At 44.0% G+C, this 22,098-nt stretch overlaps 1 protein-coding gene across 2 annotated transcripts in view; it reads left to right on the plus strand.

The window, feature by feature from the left end:
- The first annotated feature begins 3,390 nt into the window (after nt 1-3,390).
- EML4 (EMAP like 4) overlaps nt 3,391-22,098 on the plus strand; it is a 131,156-nt gene continuing 112,448 nt past the window's right edge. For both annotated transcript variants that reach the window (XM_069955262.1, XM_069955266.1), the window contains exon 1: nt 3,391-3,624. In XM_069955262.1, the coding sequence (XP_069811363.1) occupies nt 3,495-3,624 (130 nt within the window). In that variant the 5' untranslated portion in view covers nt 3,391-3,494. The remainder of the gene's footprint in view (nt 3,625-22,098) is intronic.

Consider the following 22,098-nt stretch of genomic DNA (forward strand, 5'->3'; position numbering starts at 1 on the left):
GCTCGTGTACTAGGCCTATTACACGGGCCGATAATCATTTAACAAGGGCTGCACGGACATCGTTTCCAATGTCCTTGCAGCCCTTGCTTAAACTGTATACATCACCTATCCATGCTGCGGGGGTCCTCTTGTGCTCTGCTTTTCCCTCGCCCTCGCGTGCTGCAGCTTCAGAGCAGCCTGTCTCAGCTGAAAGGCCGCTCAGCCAATCACTGGCTGCGGCGGTCCCGGCCTGTGATTGGCTGAGCAGCCTGTCAGCTCAGACAAGCAGCTCTAAAGCTGGAGCGCGTGGGATCGGAGGAGAAGCAGAGCGCAAGAGGAGCCCTGCAGCATGGATAGGTGATGTATACAGTTTGGGAATCGTTAGCCACCGGCCGAGCACCGCTATTATACAAAGTGATGCGCAGTCGGCGCCCCACAAGGTTGGATGCATCTTCAAACTGCCGGGAAAACATGAATACAGTCTATGGTCAGCATCTAACTTCTCAAATACTGAGCGTTCAGGTTCGGATAACATTAACATTTTCCCAGATCTGCTCAAAACTACCCAGGAACAGTTTTTTCACATGACAACCCAAGGAGGCATGTACCTTATGTTACTGTGAGTGCCCTGCATGGGCTAAATGTGCTACCCCTAAGGGAAGAGGAGGCGTTGGTTGGGTCCCCTCCATGATCTCATACTTGTCTCCTAAGCTGTGGATAGAGGACAAGTATTTTTATATCGGATGACCCCTTTAAGTTTCTATATATTTTTATTGAAATGCTTTTTGAAAATTTTTAACAAACAGTAATACAAGGTAGTATCAATTGTGACAAACAATCACAACAGAATGTAGGGTACAAAGCAAGGATCATCTCAATCTACAGGTGTGAAAATGATACCTCATCGAAACTCTGTCCAATACATATGTCTTACACCAGAGATCCTCATGCCAGGGAAGAATGTCAAAACGAAGAAATAGTCAGTACCCAGTGAATATTAAATCACTACTAACACAGGAAAACAGGGAACAACAACAACAACCAGCAGGTATATCTGATCCAGGTATACAATGTTGAATGTTCGCATACCTCCCAACCGTCCCGGATTCGGCGGGACAGTCCCAGTTTTTGGGTGATGTCCTGCCGTCCCAGGACGGCCCCCGTGTGTCCCGCTGTCCCCCCAACACCCCCGCCTGCCTTGTCCACACCCGTCTCCAGCCCCAGCATTCGCACAGTGCTCACAGTGACACTTACTGGCTGCCACGGACACTGAAGGGCCGTGGAGGACATCTTTTGCAGGCTTCCTGTTCCAGCCCCGCAGCGCCCGCACTCCTCTTCTGCTTGGCCCAGATGTGATGTCTTGTCCAGAGCCAAGAAGGAGAGAAGAGTGCAGGCACTGCAGGGCTGGAACAAGGAGCCTGCATCAGACGTCTGTACTTGCAGACAGCACCTCCAGGAGGAGGCTACTGGGGAACAAGGTGAGTATCCTTCTGCTTTTTTTTTTTTTTTTTTTTTATACATAGTACTACATGAAGGGGGAGGGGAGCATAAACAATGTTGGGGCTACACAGGGGGGGGGGCAACAAAGGGGGGCTATGCTATGTGGGGGATAAAAAGGGGGGCTATACTATGTGGGGGATTGGGAGATAAAAAGAAGGGCTATAGTATGTGGGGGATAAAAAGGGGGGCTATACAATGTGGGGGATAAAAAGGAGGGCTATACTATGTGGGGGATAAAAAGGGGGGCTATAATAAGTGGGGGCTATATTATGTGCGGGCTACAAAGAGGGGCTATAATAAATGGGGGTCATACCAAGTTGGGGCTACACAGGGGGGGCTATACTAGGTGGGGCCTACACAGAGGGGGGTATACTATGTGGGGATATACTATGTAGGGGTGTGGCTACAGGGGTGCGCTATAGGGGTGTGGCACATTGTCATGAATGTCCCTCTTTCCTCCCAGCAACAGTTGGGAGGTATGTGTTTGGCAGAATCAACGCAGCATGAATTGACTAGTCCAGTCCATGAGGTAGGTGTTTTGTGAAATTTGCATTTTTCCCTGCTTCCCATTGTGATCGGAAAGTGGTGAGTGTGTCCCTACCATATGCAATATAGCGTTCAATGTTCTATATCTAGTCTATTTCTCTTAAGAGGTCAAATTTTATGGGAATAGTGCGAGAATTCCAGCGTCTAGTAATCGCTAGCCGAGCAATGGTCAGAATTTTGCATACTATAGGTCAGTGTTAAAAGGGAATATGACCTAGGCCTATATTGAGTAATGCCGGGGCCAGGGTTAGAGTAACAGTAGTACCTAAAATTTAGCTCGGGATGGTATTCATTTGGTTCCAGAATAATTTTAGTAAAGGGCAGTTCCACAAGATGTGGAATAACGAGCCATGTTGCCCGCATCCTCGCCAACAGTGAGGGTCAGGATGACCCCTTTAAGGCATGTACGTGTGTAGTTTTGCATGTGGCGCTCATATTTAGTGTTGGGCAGAGATGACTCTTTAGGGCGGCATCTAACCCCTGCCGCCACGGGGAGTCAAATGTTGAGCGTTCGGGGATCAGAGAACATTGCCGAACCCAATCAGTTCAGGCTCTCCACTCATATTCTATATGGAATTAAAGGGGTTATCCAGCGCTAAAAAAACATGGCCACTTTCTTCCAGAGACAGCCCCACTCTTGTCTCCAGCTTGGGCGAGGTTTCGCTGCTCAGTTCCATTGATGTGAATGGAGCTTAAAGGGGTTATCCAGCACTACAAAAACATGGCCACTTTTCCCCTACTGTTGTCTCCAGTTCAGGTGCAGTTTGCAATTAAGCTCCATTTACTTCAATGGAACTGAGTTTCAAAACCCCACCCAAACTGGAGACAACAGTAGGGGGAAAGTGGCCATGTTTTTGTAGCACTGAATAACCCCTTTAACTGCAAACTGCATTCCACCGCTCTCCCTTGGTGCTTCAGTATCAATGTAGATGAATGTATATACTGTATTCTCACATCTAATACACCAGACCTGGTATACATGTGCACTTTCTTCTAGACACACCTGAATGCGTGTTCACCTGGCTGCGTAGGCGTGTCCTAGGAGGTGTGGGGAGGTCACATGATGTGCTTGCGCTTGTTGGTGGTTACCATTTCTTTTTCAAAAACAAAACATATTTGCTAATAACAATATATTACAAAATGTCATTATTTTTTTTATGTTTCTCCTATGGACAAATCCTGTACATGAGTGTATTTACCACTTTAAGACCTTTAGCTTCCTCTTTCTGAGAAGAATGTGAGAACAAAAACGTGCAATAAAGTTGTTACAGGTGGGAAAGAAAAAAAAAAAACTTACACATGGGCGTGGCTGAAGCCGGAGGAGCTGGGCGGGGCTATGGCAGGAGAGGGAGGGCGTCAGTGACAGAGGCGGGAGCGGCAGGAGGAAGAGGAGCAGCCACATAACCCGCACTGAGCTCGGAGCTGACTGACCGCCGCTCACCGGCCTCCGCCTCCTGTGCGCGGACTGAATGAGAGAGACTCCCCAGCTCAGCCCCATCCAGGAAGGCGCCGCCGCCACTGCAGCCCCACAGGACGCGCACAGCACGGGCAGCCAGCAGCAGCAGCAGCACAAGATGGACGGGTTCGCCGGCAGCCTGGGTGAGTGGAGCGGCGGCGGCTGTCTCCTCATGTCTCCGTACAGGTGACAGCCGGCCCGCCCGCACTCTATACAGATGCATACAATGTATATAGGCTATAGTACATGGAGCTGTGTGTATATACAATGTATATAGGCTATAGTACATGGAGCTGTGTGTATATACAATGTATACACTATAAATACATGGAGCTGTGTGTATATGTACAATGTATACACTATAATACATGGAGCTGTGTGTGTATATAGGCTATAGTACATGGAGCTGTGTGTGTATATACAATGTATACACTATAATACATGGAGCTGTGTGTGTATATACAATGTATATAGGCTATAGTACATGGAGCTGTGTGTGTATATACAATGTATATAGGCTATAGTACATGGAGCTGTGTGTGTATATACAATGTATATAGGCTATAGTACATGGAGCTGTGTGTGTATATACAATGTATACACTATAATACATGGAGCTGTGTGTGTATATACAATGTATATAGGCTATAGTACATGGAGCTGTGTGTATATACAATGTATACACTATAATACATGGAGCTGTGTGTGTATATACAATGTATATAGGCTGTAATACATGGAGCTGTGTGTGTATATACAATGTATATAGGCTGTAATACATGGAGCTGTGTGTGTATATACAATGTATAGGCTGTAATACATGGAGCTGTGTGTGTATATACAATGTATACACTATAATACATGGAGATGTGTGTGTATATACAATGTATATAGGCTGTAATACATGGAGCTGTGTGTGTATATACAATGTATAGGCTGTAATACATGGAGCTGTGTGTGTATATACAATGTATACACTATAATACATGGAGCTGTGTGTGTATATACAATGTATACACTATAATACATGGAGCTGTGTGTGTATATACAATGTATATAGGCTGTAATACATGGAGCTGTGTGTGTATATACAATGTATAGGCTGTAATACATGGAGCTGTGTGTGTATATACAATGTATACACTATAATACATGGAGCTGTGTGTGTATATACAATGTATACACTATAATACATGGAGCTGTGTGTGTATATACAATGTATACACTATAATACATGGAGCTGTGTGTGTATATACAATGTATACACTATAATACATGGAGCTGTGTATGTACAATGTATATAGGCTATAGTACATGGAGCTGTGTGTATATACAATGTATACACTATAATATGTGTGTGTATATACAATGTATAGGCTATAATGCGTGTGTATACACTATAATACGTGTGTGCCAATGTGTACACTGATACACAGGTGGTGTGTGTGTATATACAATGTATATGCTGTAATACTGTAGGTGTGTGTATATACAGTGTGTAGACTATAATACATGTGGCTGTGTGTATATACAATGTATATGCTGTGATACATGTCAGTGTGCACTGTGTATATATAGAATGTGTACGCTGTGATATGTCAGTGTGTGTGTGTGTGTATATATAGAATGTGTACGCTGTGATATGTCAGTGTGTGTGTCTGTGTATATATAGAATGTGTACGCTGTGATACATGTCAGTGTGTGTATATAGAATGTGTACGCTGTGATACATGTCAGTGTGTGTGTATATAGAATGTGTACGCTGTGATACATGTCAGTGTGTGTGTGTATATAGAATGTGTACGCTGTGATACATGTCAGTGTGCGTGTATATAGAATGTGTACGCTGTGATACATGTCAGTGTGCGTGTATATAGAATGTGTACGCTGTGATACATGTCAGTGTGCGTGTATATATAGAATGTGTACGCTGTGATACATGTCAGTGTGCGTGTATATAGAATGTGTACGCTGTGATACATGTCAGTGTGCGTGTATATAGAATGTGTACGCTGTGATACATGTCAGTGTGTGTGTATATAGAATTTGTACGCTGTGATACATGTCAGTGTGTGTGTATATAGAATTTGTACGCTGTGATACATGTCAGTGTGTGTGTATATAGAATGTGTACGCTGTGATACATGTCAGTGTGTGTGTATATAGAATGTGTACGCTGTGATACATGTCAGTGTGTGTATATATAGAATGTGTACGCTGTGATACATGTCAGTGTGTGTATATATAGAATGTGTACGCTGTGATACATGTCAGTGTGTGTATATATAGAATGTGTACGCTGTGATACATGTCAGTGTGTGTATATATAGAATGTGTACGCTGTGATACATGTCAGTGTGTGTGTATATAGAATGTGTACGCTGTGATACATGTCAGTGTGTGTGTATAGTCTTCTCTCATAGATACCTGTATAAAGCAGTCATATAGTTACCTGTATACACTGTCAGAGGTCTGTATAGATATATAGGTGGCAGATGGCTGTATGGATAAGTGTGTGTATACATGATGGCTTATATACCCTCAGATGTCTGTATAGACCTGTGTCTCATCACAGCTGGGGAGCCACAGGTTAGAGACCCCTGACAGTGTGCACATTCATACTGTACATAGATATGTTAGAGAGTGGCAGATGCACACTGTGTATATATACCATCTGATGTCTGTATAGATACTTGTTTGCACACTTCTGGTACCAATACATCTGACACAAAAATTATATATAATATAATGTATATGTCTGTGTATATAGATATCCTGTATGCACTCCATACATGTATAGCGATATGTACTATGTATACATTGGGTTACTGTATAAATACGCATGTGTAGAAGGCTGTGTGTATATACATACTGTATACAACCTATGTACTGTATATATAGTCTATAGTGTCCTTTACTGTAAGTAGTAATAGATGGCGATATAGTCAGAGATGATGTGTGGATTGTATACAGTTATTTCCTGCTGTCCCTATATTGTATAAACAGTCGCCCCATCAGATCACTACCCGACATCGCGCTCACACCCAGGACCCCTGTGCTACAAGGAATCGGTGCTGGCCGCCGCTATACGTGTCTACCTGTATAACCATTATACTCCCTGTCACCCATGGGAGGGAAGTGTATACATAGTCTGTACATATAAAGGACCCCTCCACCCTTGGTTTCCTATAAGTCACTTTACAGCATGGGACAGGAAGTTACTGCAGGACCTCGGGGGGGGGGAGACCCGCTGTGTACGGGGAGGACTGAGTTTGGTCACGTGGTTTTGTGTATTGCTGTATAGGGGTCATCATTGTATGTAACTCTATTCATTGCTGAATGATCTTATGGCGTCTGTGTTGTACATTGTGGTTATTAGGAGCATTAGAATACATCTAATGTATAAAAGCTTCCCCTGAGGGTACAGAGGACGGGACAGATGGAGACGTATTGGCTGCACAGTGGGAGGGAAGTTAGATATAAACTTGAGGGGGTAGTTCACCCGAGAATTTTTTTCTTTCAAATCAACTGGTGCCATAGATTTGTAATTTACTTCTGTTCTGTGTCCCGCCTGAAAAACCGGAATACATCCTAGGTCATAGGCTTATATCCAGGCTGGACATGGGCTGTCTCCACCTTCCCCATGGAACGGGAACACAGCGGGAGTCAAATGCTGATGGTTTGGGTTCTTACAAACCCGAACCTCGCCCTGGTTCACTCATCTCTGAGGGTGGGTTCACACTTCTGAATCCGTGCAGATAAGTTTTGGCGGATTCTGTCACTCGTACCCGCTCACAGGGGCGCACATCTGCGCCCGTCCTATAGACTTAATTCTATGGGCGGGCGAATTCCGCCGAAAGAATTGACATGTCAGTTCTTTTGGCGGAAGGCGAAATCCGCCTGGCCGTAGAATGGTGTCTATAGCAGGGGCGGGTACGAGGGACAGAATCCGTAGTGTGAACCTACCCTAATGATGGGGATTGTGGTTTTGCAGCAGCTGCCTGTTCAGTGAGCACTGATGTAATGCTTGTCTTTGCCGGGTCCTCCTCAGCTGCAATTGACAGGTTTTCCATCTCTGCAATAGACAACGATGGATGGAGAATGAGCACAATGGTTGCAGGATGATTTGCGCCTGCGATCAAGCGTAAATCACGATAGATGAGGCGCGGGGGCCAAACCTCCTCCCCGCCTCATCACGCCCCTGCAAGCTCCGCCAGCCCGCCCATTGGGCAAGCCTAGCGTACGGGAGGCGTACGCTGGTGGAAGAGGCGAATCTGCACCTTGCCTCCGGCGAAGGCTTCATAAATCTCCCCTCTGTTTTCTGTATTTCCAGCAGGCATTTTGCTCAGTACATAGACACCATGTCCCTCGGGATCACGTATAGTCCCGGTCTGTAACTTTTGGTGAATGCGCTTACACATCCCATCTGAGCTGCTCAGTGCACAATGCCTGTGTTACTACTGTAAGAGGTTGCTTCTCATGTAAAGGGCTTCAAGAGGGACTCATAGGATTTATGGTTATCCAGCACGGCATATAGACACCATCCTCACATATTGCTCAGTACAGTGCGGCTCCTGTGCAGGATAGGAAGTAGCGCTGAAACAGGTCATCTGTCAGAAAGGAGGATCGGCATTTGGATGCATAGTAATTGGTAAGGTAGAGTATCTTATTGGTATATGTTCAGCGGAGTCAGGCTAGTAATTGATATTGATTGAAGTTTGTAATTTAACTAGTCCCGTAAGGTTCTTATATGTCTTTAGTAGCTGTTTCTTGCAATTCCTCCCAGTTTACTCATCTACACACCTGGCAGCGGCTTATCCCCACGCGAACAAAGGGACCAAGCGCTGAAATTTGACACAGGCATAGTGGAAGTTGTAGTAGGAGTCCGCAGGTTTCCCTTCCCTGGGGTAAAATGGTCAAGACTTGCTATCAGCGGTAATATACCTCTCCTCGTCAGCTCTCTGTATGTTATTTATTGCTACGTGTTGTGTTTGCAGTTTATCCTGTGCCAGTTTTTATGGATCAGTCGGTAAGGAGACATTATCCTCTTACATCAGGTATTGATCTTGGTTTCTTGTAAACATCGAAACCCCCGTGAGTCATCATTTACTCTTCTCTTCATCTTCACTAGTTCTTTAAAGGCGTTATCCAGCGCTACAAAAACATGGCCACTTTTCCCCCTCTCTTTTCTCCAGTTCAGGTGTAGTTTGCAAATAAAGGGATTGTCCAGCGAAAATCTTTTTCTTTTAAATCAACTGATATTAGAAAGTTATATAGATTTGTAATTTACTTCTATTAAAAACCCAAGTCTTCCCATACTTATTAGCTGCTGTATATCCTGCAGGAAATGTTTTATTTTCAGTCTGACACAGTGCTCTCTGCTGACATCTCTGGCCAAGACAGGAACTCGGTCGGTCGGTTTTCTATGAAACCCCCAAAAAAACCTCTCATGCTCTGGACAGTTCCGGTCTCGGCCAGAGATGTCAGAGGAGAGCGCTGTGTCAGACTGAAAATAAAAAATTTCCTGCAGGACAAACAGCAGCTTATAAGTATGGGAAGACTTGAGGTTTTTTAATAGAAGTAAATTATAAATCTATATAACTTTCTGACACGAGTTGATTTGAAAGAAAAAGATTTTCGCTGGCCAACCGCTTTAAGCTCCTTTTACTTCAATGGAACTGAGTTTGAAACCCCATCCAATATGGAGACGAGAGGGGAAAAAGTGGCCATGTTTTTGTAGCGCTGGATAACCCCTTTAAAACGGTATAAGTCTCAGGGTCACTCAGTCCCCCCTGCTGGTCCTGTTACTATATATAGCTGGATTTTCTAGACCAGTGATGGCTAACCTTGGCACTCCAGCTGTTGCAAACCTAAACTCCCTAACCAAACTCCCATCATGCATGGACAGCCAAAGCCATATCTTTGGTTCAGGCATGATGGGAATTGTAGTTGGTTGCAACAAGTTTTTGTGTCCTGAGCCGCTCTGGAAAGCTCTTCTATCCAATACCACATAAGATCATATATTTTGTAAGGTTTGGAAGCGTCTCCGGTCTCCAGACACATTTACTGTTCTTTTTCTAACAGCACGACTTCTCATCACACGACTTTTCGATGTCTTTGCCCACTCAGCAAAAGAGAATGGTTTGGTCGCTCGCCATTTGCACACACGATCCCAGTTCCCTCAAGCTCTGGAGGTTTCTAACACACTCCTTAATCTTTACAACTGATGCAACAATCCTTCATAGAGAAAAAAAACTTTAGACTACGTTCACATGTGGTATTTTAGTCAGCGTTTTGCATCGCTGTTTGTACGCCATAACCAGGCACGCAAACCAACACGCAAAAAATTTTTGTTCCAAGATATTGTGTGATTTATAGAAAAGTCACGCTGTCATAGTAACGGCGTCTTAAGTAAAAAGTCACAAAAGAAGTTGCAAACAAATTCACCTGCTTCTGACCAGTCGTAGGCCTGCACCAGTTTTTGTGACCTGGAGCAAATCTAGGATGAGGCTGTATTCACACGTAACTGATCTGCAGCGGCTTTCTAGCTGCGGAACCCTGCCCTGTACACCCTATGGGCAAACTAACTCGCAGTGGGATGGACATCCCGCTGTGAGTATGTCCGCAGCCCACCCCGTTAACCCCCTGCCGCCGGAGTGTATACTTCACCCGCTCCGGCTTGCTTCGGGGCTCCCGGTGTTTTCACGTCCAGCTCAGCCAATCAGTGCGCTGCAGCGGGGCAGCTCACTGATTAGCCGAGCGGGATGTGCCGGGAACCCCTGAAGCAATCCGGAGTGGGGACCAGGTGAAGTATACACTCCGGCGGCAGGAGGTTAACGGGGCAGGCTGCGGACATACTTGCAGCGGGATGTCCCACTGCGGAGAAACCCGCTGCTGATCTGTTACGTGTGAATGCAGATTTTTGGGTAGATTTTAAAAAAGAAATGCATCTAAAAAAATAATTGCATGTTAAATACTGGTTCAAAAATATAATTTGGACCATAAATGGATGAAAAATCCAATTATTCACGTGAAAATAGGCCCGAAGACCTTGATAAGTTTTCCCCGTTATCTTTGTGTTGTGCATCTGTGCAGTTATAATATCCAGGATCTGTCTGCAAGTCCTTACAAGGCTAAATATGAATAATGAAGACTAAATGGACTCCACAATGAAGATGTAACGAGTGCTGTCCGAGTGGATTAATATCAGCTGGGGGGATAGGCGAATGCCGTTCCCTCAATAAAAGCAGCTGCCGGCTGGAATCAGGATCTTGTATTTGAATAGTACGGCCTGACGCGTGTTACCTGTGTATCATCCATGCTCTATATATCTTAAAGGTTCTTACAGGCTCGGCATGTGGCCTTTTTATGTTCTGCTGCCGGCACTTTGTGAAGATAACTGGAATGAGATTTAGTCGGACATGATATCCTGCGCTGGTTTCTGGTATGGGATCAGTCTCTTAGGACGCAGCTACTTATAGTGTTTCCAGCACGGATGGCTTTGATCAGAGGATGACCCTCCTATAGATCCACAGTGGTAATGCGCTGACAAAACTTTCAATTCTTGGTGTAGCTATGGCAAGTGGCAGCTTGTCAGCTATCCTATCAGTCTATAATGCAGTCTGACACTATATGGAGAAACTGCCTTAGAAGCCTGGCGTACCTCCATATGGTGGTCTGCCTCTGTTATGGGGAAGACATAATGTCATTGAAATGTATGGAGGTTCTATATGTAAAAGGTCCGAATACTCAGCTCAGTGCAATGCAGTCATACATGTTTCTATGAGACTATTTACGGTCTTGTAAAATGTAATAGTTTTCTCAATAGAACTCAGAATATATATGAATTTTTGGATCCTTTTTTCAGGTCATCACTTATAACATTTTTAGAAACCATAGGTAGCAGCATGCGACTTATACAGAACAGATACAGAGCTAAGTTGGTGCAATTTGCACTTGCATGTTAGTAGCCTTTTGTTATAAGCATTTAATGCACATTTAATGCAGTTAGCTGATCTGCATGAACGGTGTCCAGAATATCCACAGATTGTGTATATGCTATAGCCGGCATGCATATATCTGGAGATTCTGTAAGGGCCATGTGCTTCACATTAGTATGTGCTGCTGTTAATGCTTCTGCCAGCAGATGGCGCATGTTATCCTAATGCATTGCCATCATCTCTTGCAGTAATAAGTTATGAATCAGTAGTCCTTCCTTACTATATACCTGACAGTATGTTTTATTGTACTGTATACATCAGTGCTCATGACTCTTCGCTTCAGATTAAAGCTTGTTACCTATCCCCAGGATAGATAAGTATTGGATTGCAGGCGCACCCACAGATTACAAGGATGTATGAATGAGGTTATATTATATAATTAGTACATGCATGGGTAGCTATGCTGAGATCAGATCTGTACTTTCTTACAGAAGCTGCACCCCAGAGTCTTGGTGTTGAAACTTGGCTGCATAGTGGCGATACCAGACACAGCCTGTGGTCAGGAGTGGCGCTGTTTTTATTAGAAAGTAGCCATGTGTTTCTGATCTCCCACAAGCCCTTTAATTTCATCTGTAGTGTCCAATAAAAACAAAAGAACAACAAGGGGCTGGAGCCCATCCTCTGTCTCATGTAATAAGATCTTTGAAAAGTTCTGCATGGAATGAGCAGGGCCCCCCCGTCCGTTCCTGCCCCCAATCTCCTCCAGAAGCCAAACACTGTCTGTGCCATTGGGCAGTAACACTGAATTGGCATCAATGCATTTAAATTAATGGTGGTGTACGCTTCATATAACTTAGACTGGACCCCGTTCAAGAGATCTAAAAGACGGCCTTTGTCTTGCCTCCATTTCTTTACGTTTTCTCATTTCCAGCTCATTAGTTTCTCTTGGATCTGGAAGGGGAACAGTGTGTAGGCTTAGAGGGAATGAGCAATAAAGACAACACTGGAGGGGGCTTATACCCAGAGCCAGGCCTGGCTTCTGTACTATGGTGGTTGGCTTGGTGAAACTAATGGACTGTAGTGGAGATTCCCATCATGCCTGGACAGCCAATGGTCGGATGGTGTCGGGGGAAGAATTAAAATTCAACACTTGATCCTGTCATAGTCAAGGAATATGAGCTAGACAGTGACAGCGGTTTATGTCTCTCTCTTCCCGTTAAGAACACGTGCATACTTGGATCAGCAGAGCATGCATGTATATGCAGAGGATAAGAGCTGTCTCCTGATTGTCAAAGGTGTGTGGCCACCCCTTGGCTCTAACACAGGGATGGGGAAGCTTCGGCCCTCCAGCTGTTTCAGAACTACAATTACCATCATGCCTGGACAGACAAAGGCTGATGGGTATCGTAGTTTTGCAACAGCTGCTAGACTGAAGGTTCCTTATCCCTGCTCTAACACCATGCTACCGCTATACATTCACAGTATAAGTCAGTAGTCTACCTGGGTGTATACCACCATAAAGCCATGTTGCTTATAATGGCCATAGACTGCAATGTAAAACACTTTGACAGTGACCAACAAGAATGGGAATGAATCGGGAGGTTTCCTAGTAGAACACGTTCACACAATAACAGCCATAATGGATGGTGTCCCACATTGAAGAGCCTCATCTGTTAGCCAGGGAGAAGAGCAGCTTCAAAGAGGATCTCATTTTTGAGGACTCTGCTTGTCCATGTGTTACTTACAAGGGCGAGACAGTTAGGGCCCTATTACATGGAGCGTTTTTTTTTTTTTTTTGTGATTAACAACTAACAATAAGCGATCGCAAACAAGATTTTTTTCATAGTTAACCTGAAATCGTTTACAGAACGATAGTCGTTATTTACGATTGTTACAACAATCGTTATTGTGATTGTTGCTAAGATCGTTTACGCCTTCTGATCCCAGCAAAACAATGGGACAATGTGCAATTACACTGAACGATTAGTGAGCAAATGTGGAATTACAGCAAACGATTAACGATAATTTTAGGTTCAGATCTAAACCAACGACATATGAATGATTTTTCTATCGTTGCCTGCAATTACACAGAATGGTTATCGTTTAAAATCAAACAATATAATAATTTTTCGCACTTGGCTTCTGTAATACCTCATTTCACCAGTGATGGCACTGATGGGAATTGAATTCTGTCTGCTGATTTTGGGGACTATAGCGGTACACGACATGCTTACTTTACGGCAGGGGGGTGTACTTATATCTACAGGTTCATCATAGTTGCAGCTTTGTGCTAATAGAAATGTTCTCCGTATTGCACTTTGCTTGTTCTTCCTCCTTCGGTGTAAACCTTCCCTTCATCCTAGGAAAAACCTAATTGTATTGGATGTGCAGCTCTCTCCGGTGTGTCTCCTGCTCTCGGCTGTCAGATAGCAGAGGTGACCTGTGTGTGGATGAGAGGAGTGATCTGCGGACTTGCTGATCTGTAAGCCATGTGTTTCGGCTTTCCCTGACTGCCAGGGATTCCTGTCTCGGCTTCAGACTTTAACAAATGTTTGTCTTGCCAAGAATTGCACTTGCTGTTTATTTCCAAAACGTTATCATAATCGCTTTCTTCTGTTTCAAAGGATTGTGCAGAACCGTCCCTGGCCGTTCTAGAGGGTGAGCACATGTGAGAAGGGCCTGAAATAGCCGCCTACTTGGTGCCATGATTACTGCCCTGAGGCTTGGTCTGTGCACTAGGTACACAGGATACATAGGCTCTTCTCTCTTCTTCCACTTGGACATAAGTAAAGGGAGAACAGATCCCTGAATGAACATGGGATGCAGCTTCAGTTCCTTTTGAAAGGCGGTACTCCAGCAAAGTTTTGTTTTCTTTCAAATCAACTGGTGACAGAGATTTGTAATTTACTACTTTTAAAAAAATCTGAAGTTTTCCAGTACTACTTAGCTGCTGTATGTCCTGTAGGAAGTGGTGTATTCTTTCCAGTGTGACACAGTGCTCTCTTCTGCCACCTCTCTCTCTGACCGGAATTGTCCATAGAAAACCTCTCCTGCTCCCTAGACTTAAAAGAATACACAATTTCCTGCAGGGCATACGTCAGCTGATTAATACTGGAAGACTGGATATTCTTTAAATAGAAGTTATTAGAGGAGGGAATATCTAAACGAATCAAAGACTTTTAAATAGAAGTAAATTACAAATCTCTGGCACTTTCTGGCACCAGTTGATCAGTAAAAAAAAAAGTTTCTTTCAGGAGTACACTTTTAATCTATAAATCATTGGTGCCAAACTCGTGTTTTTTTTTTTTTTAAGGGGAACTATCAGAACTGGTAGACTAATCTAACCACAAGATAGCCGCTATAGCACCTGGGACGCTGAGGAGGAAGGTATGTGTTACCTTCCTCCTCAGCGCCGGTCCCGCACTGTTAGTTGGAGTAATCTTTGCTCTGGTGCACTGTTAGGAGCACTGCTGCATCATCTGGCCCACCTGCTCTATTGATTATCATTAGAAGGAGCTGACATGACGGGGCAGTGCTGCTCATGGTGCACAGGAGTGAAGAAAACTCTGACTAACAGAACGGTAACGGCGCCGAGGAGGAAGGTAACACGCATATCTTCCTCACCGGCCCCTGCGCTATAAGGGGCTATCAGCAGATTAGATTTGTCTAACCTGCTAATAGTTCCCCTTTTTAAAGTGTTTCTGTCATCCAAAAAAAAAAAAAATCTGTCAAAAATTTTGAGTGGTCTGAGCCAAGAGAAGACTGCACTAAGCATGGTCCTCTCCTGGCGCTGTGTCACGTGATGAGTCGGGCTTCTAATGCAAGTAGTGGAGCCTGACTCTTTACACTGACAGAGTGTGGAGCGAGCAGCACAACAGCACAGTCCCTTCCCCGCTCATTCTCCTGATTTGGTATGGGTCTGAACACTCATATTCAGACTGAACAAAACTTTTGACATGTCTATATGACATAACAAACAAAAGGAGGGTCAAGCAGCACCCCAGATACCTTGGTGTATATAGATGGGATGCTTGCTGAGGTACAGGTAGTTCTCACTACCTGTAGAAGTATACAGAAATGGAGAATTCAACACAATCCACAGGAACTAAGATTTTCAAGGCTTTATTCCATGTCCAGAAAATGCTTGACAAAGACCAGTTCCTGTGAATGCTGTTGAATTCTTAACTTTTGCATGTCTGATGTCTCAAAGTTTTTTTTTTTACAATGCCAGGTACATTTTAAGGCTGTGTTCACACGTACCGGATCCACTGTGTGTATGGGACCTATTCACCTTCTCACTACTGTATCTGCAGCGGACTTCGCTACTAACTCGCAGTGTGAAATCCGCTGCGGATCCAGTACGTGTGAACACAGCCTAAGGGTGCCTTCACACATACCGACTTGCAGCAAAAAACTTGCTGCGAGTTTCTGCTACGAGCCGAGGTCCTGGAAGGCCCCTATCACTACATACAAGCAGTGGTCTGAAAGACTGCTGCGTGCATGTAATGCAGCCGCCCCCTTAACCCCTTCGGCTCCTGCACCGCTGTCTCCATACATTACCTGGCTCTGGCTGCATGGGGTCCTGCTCTGCCGCCCAGCCAATCAGTGGCTGCGGCTGGGCAACACACTGGCTGGGCGGCAGAGCAAGACGCTGGGACCCCGTGCAGCCAGAGCCAGGTAATGTATGGAGGCAGCGGTGCGGGAGCCGAAGGGGTTAAGGGGGCGGCTGCATTACATACACGCAGCGGTCTTTCAGACCACTGCTTGCATGTAGTGATAGGGGCCTTCCAGGACCTCGGCTCGTAGCAGAAACTCGCAGCGAGTTTTTTTGCTGCGGGTCTGTATTTGTGAAGGCACCCTAAAGGATATAATGCACACACAGCATTGTGATCAATAATGCTTAATAAAACACCTGCTAAGAACATGATGCCTCTTAAAGGGCTGAATAAGTGGCCAGGATTTTTCTGTGAAAGTTTTGCAGGCTAGTACAATCATCTATTGGGCGACATGGAGAGAATGGAACGGCTGCACATCCCATCTATGGTTGATACTAATGCCGCTAGGCCTATTTTAAAATTCAACACCAGGGTGTCTGTATATAATTTGATCAAACCATAATAGCCCCGTGTACCACGTGCAGGTCTATTGGACCATTTGTTTTGGGGGAAGTCTGGATAGGGAAAATTTTCTATGGAAAAAAAAAAAAAAAAATATATTTAAAGTTATATAGATGGCTGTATCTAATGTATTACTGTCTGCACCAGTAGTTGATGGACATCCAGGAAGTGACGGAACCTGTCCTCCCTGCTATCCAGTCTCTTGCGCCATTGGCGTTGTATTGGGTTACACTGCTGTGTATATACAGCCTCTGCATGTAATGTGTGTGTGTGTGTGGGGGGGGGGATCTCTTTCCACCATTCCTCTGTTTTTACAAGCAGCTCTATTGCACTTTGGTGCAGACACTAAGAGCAGGTGTGAATAAGCCCTTTGGTAAACATTGGCCTGGAATCACAAGGCCGGCACTGTAGCGGAGCAGCGTGTGTGGGTGAGTATTGCACACACTGTACTATTTACTGTTCCATGCCGCTTACAAAGAACAGGGAAATGGTGACAAGGTAAGCACAGATGGCTGAAGCTGACTTCACTGTTCCAGGATCTGGCAAACATTAGAGCTGTAATGTGTGATGTATGTCTCTGTGCACACACTCCTGTATCTTCATGCTCTACATACAGATGGCTTACAGGTTTGCTCTGCAAAAGCAAATGCCATATATGTAACACTAACTCCTACATAGGTTACAGTGAAATAAGTAACATACTCAATATTCATGTTATCATAGGGGGCACAGAATAACAACTGCATGCGCAGTTTAGTTGAGAGTGCATATTACTTGAAAACAGCTCTCTTCCCTCTCCCATTTACATCAATGGCGGCAGCTTTTTTTTTTTTTTTTTTTTTAGAAGAGAAAAAGAGCATCAGGAACTGAGAATCAACATGTCTAGTCCTTACCTCCTTACTGTCGGAGTGGGTGCAGGCCCCCATACACATTAGAGCAGGAGTGTCAAACCTGCAGCCCTACAGCTACTTCAAAACTACAATTCCCGTCATGCCTGGACAGATAAAGCTTTGGCTGTCCAGGCATGTTGGGATTTGTAGTTTTATTAGGCAAATATGCGATTATCTGCATTCAAAAAGCCTTTCCTCCCCCCCCATCCACTGCTCATTATCGGGAAATCTCGACTTTTACATCAGTCGAGTCCTGTTTATCCTATGGAGGGGGGAGACTAGTTGCCAGCAGAGAACAAAGGATTACACAGCGGGGGCTGTGTGAAAACCGCTTTTCAGAGGTCAGGGAGGTCAGTGTTGACTTAACCGTAAATAACTCTGTTGTCCTGTTTTGGTCCCTCATCTCCCTCCACCCCCTCTATATAGAGAACCATGAAGACAGGGGGGAGAGCTTCAAACTGTTTTTTCAAGATAAAAATGCATTTTTCGGCTAATAAACCCAATTACAAAGTTTCTTAAAATCGCCTGTACTATTGATTTCTGCAAAAAAAAAAAAAAAAATTAAACAGTGTGGGGGAATCGGGGTGGATTCCTGACGGCTGAGTAAGTATTCAGCAAACAGCTATTGAAGGTATGTGGGCGCCAAAAGAACAGTCCATCCATTTCAGTGTCCCAGATTACCTGTTTAAATTGTGAAACTATCCCTTTAAGTAGTCAGTCAGTGCTGTATCTTGTGGGTTATGACTGTGAACGATGGAGCCCATCACAGATTATCATCCTGAATTGCTTTCTTAATCTTTAACGCTCCCCCTCTTGTGCCGACCGGTGAGATGACTAACCCTCCATTTATTCTTCAGACTCTATGGATGACATTACTAATGGCTTTTTCATTTTGTTTAATGGTGAGGAAGATCCGCCCTGTGGTTTTATATGCTGGCTTTATAATAACATTAAAGGCCTATTCAGCGTGCGTCTGGAGTCTCCAGTGACTTCTCATCTTGATTTTTAATGTGCCTCTGAGTGTTTTCTCTGTTATCAGCCATTTCAGGCTGGGGAGAGGGTGGTGGTGGTAGTGTCCAGTGTGGCTGTCCTTGCCATCGCAATGACTTTATTTCACACCTTCACTCTTAGGATCTTAGCTCTTAACTCTTAGCAAGACTTATTAGCTTGATAATCTGGCAGTAAGGGCTCCATGGGCATAATCAGCAATGCCCATGCAGCTCTTGCCCAAACACCTGACACCTTACCTCTCCCCGCTCCCGGTCTTCTCTCCTGTGCTCCGCATTGTCTGAGCGGCCTGTCAGCTGACATGCTGCTCAGACGCTTCAGCCGCCGGGACCGGGAACCTGCGGAGCACAGGAGAGAAGACCTGGAGCAGAGAGTGGTAAGGTCTCAGGTGTTGGGGAATAATCAGTCGGCTAATCGCTGGTTTAGGTTTGGACCTAAAATCGTCAGGCGCCAACTGTGCATTGCGATGTGTAATAGCACAATGTGCGGTTGGCGCCCGACGATTCTAGGTCCGAACTGAAACCAACGATCAGCCAATGATCGTTATGTCTATTACACGGAACAATAATGTGCTGATTCGGGTGAGGCTGACTACGGCCCGATCATTTTAGTAAACAAGCACCAATCTGCTAGATCAACGCTCGTTTACTGGACCTATTATGCTGCGTTTACAGGGAACAATTATCATTCAAATTTTCGCAATAATTATCGCATTTGAGCAATAATCATTCCGTGTAAACGGAATGGGGTGGTTTGTCGTCTCCCTAGTGGGGGTTTTTGCCTTCCCTGGATCAACACAGTAGGGTTTCCCTAGGTTGAACATGATGGACTCTTGTCTTCTTTCAACCTTATTTACTATGTTACTATGTAAGCGACCAGCAAGAAATCGTTCATTTTGATCTTTCAACATGTTCTCAAATCGCTGTTCGCTTTGTGTAAAGTCTTTCAAAGATTCACCCTATGTGTGAGATGGGCTTAAGCGATCTTAAACATTCGCAATAATGATTTTTCTTGTAAATTTTTTAACAATTTATTTGTCTAAACGCTGATCGTTATAAAAAACAAATTGTTGCTTCAAAATCGTTGAACAATTTATTGGGCAAATTATCGCTTCATGTAAACGCAGCATTAACAATGTCAATGCAGCTCTTGCCCAAACACCTGACACCTTACCTCTCCTCGCTCCCGGTCTACTCTCCTGTGCTCCGCAGCTTCCCGGTCCTGGCAGCAGGAGCATCTGAGCGGCCTCGTGTGAGTAATGCTTGTTGGGTAACACAAGGAACCAGTGATTAAATCCAAACCCGACAATGAAAGGTTAACAGACTTGGGAGATGAATAACAAACCGCTTTCTGCTATGTGGGATATGTGATCCATTATACATAATGCAGTCAGTGATGGCTTGTTTATTATCTTGCTAGGGGACTTTTAGGGCCTGTAGAAGACCTAAGGTCCTGCTTCATGTGATGAATTGTTGGATCTTTTTGAAGAGGACGGAGATGACTTTACCTGTGTAACAGATAATGGAGATAGGAAATAGTATTTCTCCTAAGAGGACATTGAAACCCACCTCAAGGTTGTAAGGGGGCAGTACGAATATTGAGGAGGTCCAGCAACCAAGATCTGTGGAAAATGAAATGTTCTGGGATGCCCTAGGATTTTGAGTACGGGAACCTGAATCTCACTTTGGAATGGTACCACAAGTCCCTCTTGCGTGCCACTACTCCACTTATTGTCTGTGGAGCTGCTCGAGATAACAACACTCAGCTTTCAGCAATCTGACATTTATGTCCTAGCCCCTGCATTAACCCTTTCAGGACCAAGGCAAATTTTATGAATATGACCTGTGTCACTTTATTCATCAATCATTTGGGAATGCTTTTACCAATCCTTCTGATTCCAAGATTGTTTTTTTGTTACATATTCTACTTTATGTTAGTGGTAAATTTGAGTTGATAGCTTTAGAATTTTTTTGTGAATAACTCCAAAATGTTGTTAAAAATGTAAAAAAAAGCGCATTCTCTACATTTGAAAGTCTCTGCCAATAAGGAAAATAGTAATACTACATTCATTATATATTTATTCATATCTATAACATGTCTACTTTATTTTAAAAGCATTTGGTGAACATGCTTTTACTTATTTGTGATGTTAGAGGCTGTAAATGTTTAGTAGCAATTTTCAAAATGTTCGTGAAAATTTCAAACTCAGAAATTCTTTAGGCACCAGTTCAGTTTTGGAGTATATTTTAGAGGCCTGTATACTAAACCCCCCCCCCCAATTCAACCCATTTTGAAATCTTCACTCTTTCAAGTATTTAAATTTACATTCATTCAGTTATTTAACCATTTCTGCATTTCACAGGGATAACTGCAAAGTAAGAGTGAAAAGTTAAAATTTGCATTTTCTTTCCAGAGATTCCAATGTAATCCTATGTGTTTTTTACAAAACCAATTACCGTTACTGATCCACCAAAGCCAGCAATTGCCGATGCTGGACCCCCTTTGGGGGTCCAGTGGCAGTTACACTAATCTGTCAGCTATCAGCTGAAAGTTTAGTTGCAGCTTCCGGTCACTGTTTGTCTAAACAGTGAGCATCTGAAGCAGGTCAGTAAATTTACTGACTTTTGCTTGAAAGGGTTAAAGGGGTTTTCTGGGAAAATTCATACTTGGCCATGCTGCAGGGGACACGGGTCATCAATGTATACTTACCTGTCCTGCTCCCTTGCTTTTTCTGCTTCCTGGGTCACCTGCTCTGTGTAACTGTCAGCATTTTGGAAACATCCTGTGACGTGCTGCTCAAATTGGAAATGGCCACCCATCATAGACTTTATGCTGACCAGCCATTTCCTATGGCAACATCATCAGATGTTATGAAAACTTCCTGGGAATCATTAGTGGTGGGAGAGTGGAACAGGTAGGTAAGTTAGCCATTCTGCCAGGGAAATGTCAGTAATGTATAGTGTTCCCGGACAACCCCTTTAAATTGGAATAGCCCTTTAAGCTGTAATTAATGTTCCATGTTAGGGTCTGTTTAGACAGCCTGATATGAGGCAGTCTACGAAAGAAAGTGAGCTCTGATCAGAAACCTCAGCGCTTGTTTGCAGTGCCTTTAAAAGGACAGGCCTCATGAACGATCACTGTGTATGTGCAACCATATAATTGTATTGCTCTTGCTCAATGTATTGCCGTGCTATAACTTTTACCGCCCACACAAAACATGCGATCTGCCGACAATCTGACATTTTCCTGCTTCCCATCTCAATTGCTGACACTTATGCTGGGTTAACACGGAGCGATAATTCGTACGATTTAACGACTTCGAAGTAACGATTTTTTTTATAACGATCAGCGTTTAGGCGGAACGATATATCGTACGGAAAATTCGTTTTGCGATCGCTTAATCCTATTTCGCACATAAGTAAAATAGGTGAACGACTGTTTACAGGGAACGATCTGCGAGTTTTTTGCGAAAGACTATTTAAGAACATGATCAAAATGAACTTTCTCGCTCGTCGTTTGCGTTTACACGTACGATTATCGTTGGAATTCGATCGTTATCGTGCAAATTTGCGCGATAATCGTTCCGTGTAAACGCAGCATAACAGAGGAAGGTTATTGGCTAAAGGAGCATTTCTGGCAATGCTCCTTGCTGATAATCGGCC

This window comes from Dendropsophus ebraccatus, chromosome 15 (assembly GCF_027789765.1).
Source record: "Dendropsophus ebraccatus isolate aDenEbr1 chromosome 15, aDenEbr1.pat, whole genome shotgun sequence".
NCBI lineage: Eukaryota > Metazoa > Chordata > Amphibia > Anura > Hylidae > Dendropsophus > Dendropsophus ebraccatus.